The sequence below is a fragment of the Quercus suber genome, unplaced genomic scaffold (assembly GCF_002906115.3).
Source record: "Quercus suber isolate HL8 unplaced genomic scaffold, Cork oak 2.0 scaffold_642, whole genome shotgun sequence".
Taxonomy (NCBI): Eukaryota; Viridiplantae; Streptophyta; class Magnoliopsida; order Fagales; family Fagaceae; genus Quercus; species Quercus suber.
In genome coordinates, this window is record NW_027070083.1 from 370663 (window position 1) to 378227 (window position 7565).

Here is a 7565-nt window from a genome sequence, read left to right on the forward strand (position 1 = left end):
AAAGCTGTACTGGATTGTTTAAATTTCTATCACATTCCAAAAGAGTTTAATTACACTTTTTTTACTCTTATTCCTAAAGTGAAAAATCCTGAAAGAATCTCTGAGTTTAGACCAATAAGTCTGTGTAATGTAATCTACAAACTGATTTCAAAGGTTCTAGCTAATCGTTTAAAGCCTTTGTTACCATCTATTGTTTTTGAGAATCAAAGTGCCTTCCAAGCGGGGCGGGTGATTACAGATAATATCCTTATGGCATTTGAAACTCTACATTACATGAAAACTCAGCAAAGAGGTTCCACAGGCTTTATGGCTCTTAAGCTGGACATGAGCAAGACCTATGATCGAGTCGAATGGTCCTTCCTGGAATGTTTATTGAGGAAGATGGGTTTTCACAGTAGATGAGTTGATCTTATGATGAAGTGTATTACTACTGTTTCATACTCCATTCTGATTAATGAGGAGCCTTCACAAACCATCCACCCTAGTAGAGGGTTGAGACAAGGGGATCCTTTATCCCCCTATCTCTTCCTTCTCTGCATTGAGGGTTTACATGGTTTAATTTCTAGAGCTGCTACTTCTGGTGATATTAGGAGTATTTCTATTTGCAGAAATGGTCCTAGATTAACCCTTATTTTTTGTAGATGATAGCTTGCTTTTCTGTAGAGCATCGGTTTAGGAATGCACACATGTCCAAAACCTTCTTGCTAATTATGAAGAAGCATCTGGGCAAAGACTGAATAGAGAGCAAACCACACTGTTTTTTAGCAAAAACACAGCCAGTGAAGTCCAAGATTCCATCAAAGCTCTCATAGGAGTTCCTGAGATTAAGCAGTATGAAAAATATTTAGGCTTACCATCCTTTGTGGGTAGGCGTAAGAGAGCAAGTTTGGCATACATCAAGGATTGTATTTGGTCTAAGCTCCAAGAGTGGAAAGAGAAGCTCCTCTCACAGGCTGGTAGGGAAGTTCTTCTAAAAGCAGTGGTACAAGCAATTCCGACCTATTCTATGAGTTGCTTTAAGTTACCCGCTACACTTTGCCATAAGATAGAGATTATGATCAGAAAATTTTGGTGGGGACAACGCATTCATTGGGTTAAATGGCGTACTTTATGTAAGCCAAAAGCCATTGGAGGCATGGGTTTTAAGGAGCTCCAAAAGTTTAACGACGCCATGTTGGCTAAGCAAGTTTGGCGCCTACTTCAAAATCAAGACTCTCTATTTTTCTGTTTCTTTAAATCAAAATTTTTCCCTTGTGGATCAATTTTTGATGCTAAGGAAAATAAAGGGTCTTTTGCTTGGAGGAGTATTTTGAAGGGAAGAGACCTCATTAGGAGTGGACTGAAATGGAGGATTGGGAATGGCTCTAAAGTGAGAATTTTCCTAGACACCTGGATGCCTGGGTATAGACAAGGTAGAGTCCTCTCCCCTATCTCAGACAACTAGGAAAATTCCTTAGTTTCTAGTTTAATTAATTAGGTGGATAAAAGCTGGAAAGTGGCAAAGATTGATAGTATGTTTATACCCGAAGAGGCAGCAATTATCAAGGCTATCCCACTTAGCTTATTTGATTGGGATGACCTTCATTTTTGGCCTTACACCCGAGATGGAGTATATATAGTGAAATTAGGTTATCAGGTTTTGATGGAACAGGAAGACACGGAGTCGCAAGTTACAGTTGATCGTGGTGTTGTCTCTAATGTTTGGAAGGCTATATGGAGTATGCGGGTTCCTAACAGAGTTGGGACTTTTGTTTGGCTAGCGGGGACCAACTCGTTGCCAACAAAGGTTAATCTGGTTCGGAGGAAAGTACTTAATGAAGATGTTTGTTTAGAGTGTAAGGCACAGCTAAAGGACACGATGCATGCACTATGGACTTGCCTGATTCTAAAAGATATGTGGAAGGTTAGTTTCAGCAGGCTTATGGCAGACACGGGCACATGCTCCAACTTCATTGAGATCCTTGAGCAAGCTTCGACAGATAAATTTACACTTGAGCTTTTCGCTATAACGGTATCCGAAGTGTGGCAGCATAGAAACAGAGCCCAGGTGGGTGAGCCCATGGTTTCTCTTAATATGCTTCCTCCTAAGGCGTCAAATGCTTTGCGCGAATTCTAGTAGTTACGTCCTAACCATACTACTATTCCACGAACAGCCCATGCAGAAAAATGGAAGCCTCCCAATGCATCGTGTGTGAAGGTGAATTTTGACGGCGTGTTGTTCTCTCAAGACGGACTAGCTGGCATCGGTGTAATAATTTGGAATGACTAGGGACTTGTTATGGCTGTTCTCTCACAACAAATTGTCGGACTGTGTGCCTTACTGATCCATCCAACTACCAATTGGTGAAGGATGAGGGGGCACAGATCTTTTATAGCATTCGATCGCAGACCAAGCCCATTGGTATTGGAGCAAATTGTGAAATCCTTCACAATCCCTCCCTCACAATACGGCTTCAATGACTCGAACCTATGACCGGACTCTGATACTACTTGTCGGACCGTGTGCCTTACCGATCCATCTAACTACCAGTTGGTGAAGGATGAGGGGACACAAATCTTTTATAGCATTTGATCGTAGATCAAAACCATTGGTATTGGAGCAAATTGTGAAATCCCTCACACAGATTCCATCACCTGCTTTGGTGGAGATGGTGGAAGTGGTAGCAGCTCGTCGAGCTCTGATGTTTGCTGTGGAACTCGGTTTCGACAAGGTGGAAGTGGAAGATGACTCTGAATCAGTTGTTAATGCTATTCTTGGTGACTACATGGACAATTCATATATGGGTCATGTCTTGCTAGACATTAAGTTTATGTTTTCTAGCTTTTCTTTTATTTCTATTAAGCATACTCACAGAGAAGGAAATTGTGTTGCCCATAAACTTGCTAGAAGGGCTGCCAATAATCCTTTTCTTGTTTGGATGGAGTCTGTTCCTTCAGATATTCTTGATGTCTATCAGCTTGATATTTTAAGGATGCAATAATACAATCGTTACCCCGGTGGGGTTTCTTCTCAAAAAAAAAAAAAAAAAAAAGATTACTATCATAAATATTCTTATGACTATAAGAGGTTCCACATACCCAAAAAAAAAAAAAAAAAAATAAAAATTGAGTACGGTAGAATTTCCCATAAAATCAATGTGTGTTTGTTCTTCCCTAATTCGGCCAAATATGTACTTGGTAATGCAAGAATAATAATGTACAAGATTTAGATGATAAATAAAGATTTCTTTATTCTAGGAACTCTAAATATGTGTACATCCAAGTCCGGGGACTAGTAGTTAGTTTTATTGAATCAACAATGAGCATAAATATACTCCTCGGGGGAAAAAAAATAAAGCATAATTGAAATTAAGAGGGGGACTCATTAATGTTAGAAAATGCTAAAGTTATTACCAATTTTATTATCAAAAGCTTATAGATTGATATTGCAATGAATGTTTCTTTTTGAGTTATTTCAATAACATAACAATCAAATTTTTGCATTACTTTTTATTTTATTTTATTTTATGATTGATGACATATTAATTGATAAGCTTACATCCTTCCCAAGAATAAAAAGAAATAAATAAATGCTAAGCACATACGATTGACATTGGGATATTACAATTTTTATTACATGAGACTTATATATTGATATATCACAAATCATAAAAAAGTAATTCAAACATTCATTTATTATGTTATTGAAATAACACAATTTACATTTATTGCTAGATAGATTTTTAAAATTTTAAAGTAAAATTGGTAGTAGATTTAACATTTTCCTATATAAAATTTGTATCATTCAATTAATGTTTGACTCAATCTATTATTTATGACTATGAGGCTTAAGGTAAATTGAAAGACCATTAACCGGAATGGGTGATATATTGAAAGACAACTTTTCATCTAGAATTGCTTTCTCCCACTTGAATCTTGTCACCATATTATGCATAAACACTAATATTTCTAATCGAGCATACTCCCTCCCAGGACACATTCGAGGTCCTCCTCCAAATGGTACAAAAGTGTAAGGTTCAGGTCCATTCCCTTCAAATCTTGAAGGATTAAATTTCTCAGGATCTTGAAAGTATTTGGGATTTTTATGTGTCGAATATGGAGTCCAAAATGTCTGCAAATATATGGATTAACACTAAGAATCACCATTATAACATAGAGAATTGATGTATAATTTAGCTCATGTACTGGTAACTTGGTAAGTGCCACATACCTTCCACCCTTTAGGAGTAGTAAAATTTGTGTAGGTGAAGTCATTTGCAACCTCTCTAAATGTTCCTTGAGTAGGTGGTGTTAGCCTCATAGACTCAAGTGCCACATTCCAAGAGTACTTCATCTTTTTAATGTCGTCCCAATTCAACAAATCATTCGGGCCTTTGGATATTGCAATTTCCATTTGCTCTGTTTACAAATAAGGCCCACTTTTTCATTAGATTAATCATCCGAAATTTCATTTATAAGTTATGTCACTTGTCTGAACTCTGAAGGCATATAGCATACCAAACAAAGTTTCTATTTCTTCTTAGGGAGCCACTGTAAGGTTTTGCATCTATAGTGTGTATGTAGATGTATTGATAATGCTAGACCATTTAATAATTTTATATTAGATATGTATTTTGATAAATAAACCATTATATTATATATTTTTTTCCTTATACCTTATATTTGTCCAAAATATCAAGATCATCATAGATCAATAATTGTCTTATTTTTAAAATTTTAAAATTTAAAGTTTTTACATTGTCAAGTTATCTACAAAACATGGGTTTTGGATCGAATAATAAATAACATAAGTTATTGATCAAATAGTTTATAGTATTCGATTAATATGTAATTTGACATACATGTTAAGAAATACAAAAATGTTTAATTTAAAGGTGGAAATTTTCAAATTTTAATCCAAGAGGAAGTTACTTTGCAGTGCCATATTAAAAAGGATATACACAAAGTTTAGTTGAATATATACATATAGAAAATATGAAAATGAATTCTAAATTGAAATTGTTGTTGATCCCCAACCGCAATACAACATTATACTATCGAAAATTGTTAAATGGTAGAGACACTAGTACTATTGATAAAGATTATTTTATACTAGGAAAGAAGTATAGCTTAATTGCAATTTAATTGAAAGAAGCCAGGGTTCAAGTGTTGAGAAGTACCTTTGAAGACCTCACTGTAAACATGAGGAAACTCTGCTAGATACTTCAACACAAATGTGATAGCTGAATTTGTGGAATCATGGCCAGCAATAAGTAAGGACATAATTCTACTAGCAATCACCATCTCATTAATAGCTTTTCCATTCTCATCTAATTCAAGAAGCGAGTGAGTCAAAAAGTCACTTGCAACTGTCCCATTATTCTCGGATAGCTCCTTCTTCCTCTGTTTGATGACTTCTAAAATCTCCTGGCGAATAACTTTGCCTGCTCTTATGGCACGGTTGAAGGTTGTGCCTGGTATATTTATAGGCACAGACAGTAAACCATGCATGATAATGGCAAAGTGATCAGCAAATTTTGTCACATGGTTGTGATTTGTGACGCTTAAAAAAACCAACAAGCTAATGCAAAGGTATATTTCATGGAGAGTGGATAAACTTTGACTTTTCTGTTAGGAGACCACTCTGTCTCCAAGTGTTCCTTTGCTATGGAGTCCATGATGGGTATGAAATGTTGAAGAGCTTCGGGCTTGAGAAATTCAACCACGGACCTCCTCATTTGAGCAAAATCTTTTTGGGCTACATCTTCAAGAAGTTCAGGAGAAGATATAATTTTTAGCATGGAGCGTGGCCACCAAGTGGAGAGATTTTTTTTTATCGTTGTAGAACAGTGACTTGTTTGCTGAAGCACCACAAAACACAACCATGTTCTCACCAAACAGTGAGGTTTTGAAGAGAGCCTGTGAATATTTTCTCATTCTGTCGTTAAAGAAGATCTCTTGGGTTCCTGTTCTTCTAGCCGTGGCAAATTCCAATGTTTCTCCAATGACAGGCCATCCCTTTGTACCAGGTGGCAACTTGGCATGATTGGATTTTTGTTTATATAAAAGGAATATGAGAGAGACCGAAATACAAAGGATTACAAGGTGAAGCAAGTTTGGGAAGTAATCCATACCACCTTCCACAATTACAGCAATGAGCAAGACGTGAAAAGGTGATGGACAAGCTCTAGCAAGTTTAGCTAGGATATATATAGGAAAAGAAGAGTGCCTGCATTTTCTAGAGAGTGAAAGATTTTAGAGAAAGAGGTTGTAATCTCTTAGGGTCCGTTTGGATACCGTTTATTTTGCTGAAAACTGAAAATACTATAGCAAAATAATTTTTAAATGTGTGAATAGTACCGTGAGACCCATTATTAATGAAAGTTTATGAGAAAAAGGAGGTTTGTGGGTCTCGCGAACAGTGCACGGGACCCACTGACAGACACATTTCAGTGCAAAATTTGTTGGTCAAAGAAATAATGGGTCCCATGCATAGTGCACGGGACCCACTGATGGATAACATCTCACGTGAAAACACTGCTCTCAATTAAAAAAAAGATATATATAGGAAAAGAAGAGTGCTTGCATTTTCTAGAGAGTGAAAATTCTAGAGAGAGAGAGGTTAGTAATCTCTTGATGTTTTCAACTGACACATAAAGAGTTCAATCCTCTCATTCCTAACTGTTAAACTATCAAAAAAGAGAATTTAATTGGACAGAAATAATAGCCACCTAGGCAGAGGCGGAGCTAGGGGGGGGGGGGGGGCTTTTCCCTAGAGTAGGTGAAAATACCTATAACTTTTAGAATGAAAATTGGATATTAGCCCCCCTGAAATTTCAAATTTTGCATCTTAAAATGTAAAATTTAGATCATAAAGTTTGTTTTTTTGTTGAGAAATCATAAAATTAATTTGGCCGCTCAATTTTTAAGCAGTCAGAAACCAAGACACTGCTCTAGGACTACTTACGTACACCTATAATACGATTGCAAACCCTGGCAATGCATACTGCATAAACCAGATTGCCACCATTAGTTTCCCTTATAATTACATACCAAAAGGCAAAATGGCAAATATAATATTTTCCATGTGAGATAGGTTCGTTTATATAACTGTCACCAATTAAATCAGTCAAACAATTGTGATGCATTATCGCTATTTTTTTCATATACCAAACCGTTTGATTGCAAGGCTTGGGAACACATACCTTTATTGTACCATTTTTTTCCCCTTAAAATTATCCATAATACGTATACATTATTTTTAATTTATTAAATACGTATACATTTTTTTTTTAAGAGAGAGTTTCAACCTATGGGGTCCGCTCCTAATGATAGCTCTTTATCATCAAACAGAGACACATTAGTTTTTGGTGTCGGTGGGGATTGAACCCCAGATCTCTTATACAACCATCAAAGACTTTACCAATTGAGCTAACTGGAACCCACCATACATTATTTTTTTAAATGTGTGGTTGGAATATTTTCTATATCGCATACTTGCTAAAGGTACTAAAAGAGGAAAATATATATATTATATATGAGTATTGTTGTGTTTGTGTGTGTTTGGGGGGGGGGGGGATGATATA

The 7565-nt window shown here is 36.3% G+C and overlaps 1 protein-coding gene and 1 pseudogene across 1 annotated transcript; one reads left to right on the top strand and one right to left on the bottom strand.

Annotated features, from left to right (window-relative positions):
• Window positions 1–414: 414 nt before the first annotated feature.
• Window positions 415–2116, top strand: LOC111992241 (putative ribonuclease H protein At1g65750). Its single transcript, XM_024024108.2, has 3 exons — window positions 415–613; window positions 717–1369; window positions 1478–2116. The coding sequence occupies exons 1-3, from the start codon at window positions 415–417 to the stop codon at window positions 2114–2116; spliced, it is 1491 nt and encodes a 496-aa protein (XP_023879876.2).
• A 1692-nt stretch (window positions 2117–3808) lies between these two features.
• LOC111984394 (beta-amyrin 28-monooxygenase-like) lies at window positions 3809–6111 on the bottom strand (annotated as a pseudogene).
• Between the last annotated feature and the right edge of the window lie 1454 nt (window positions 6112–7565).

What these genes read in the sequence shown, in the direction of transcription:
- LOC111992241 (XM_024024108.2), top strand. Translation starts at nt 415, where the DNA reads ATGAAGTGTATTACTACTGTTTCATACTCCATTCTGATTAATGAGGAG. An exon ending in TATTTCTATTTGCAGAAATG is followed by an intron (nt 614 to 716) that starts GTCCTAGATTAA and finishes CTAATTATGAAG; the next exon opens with AAGCATCTGGGCAAAGACTG. An exon ending in GGATTGGGAATGGCTCTAAA is followed by an intron (nt 1,370 to 1,477) that starts GTGAGAATTTTC and finishes TTAATTAATTAG; the next exon opens with GTGGATAAAAGCTGGAAAGT.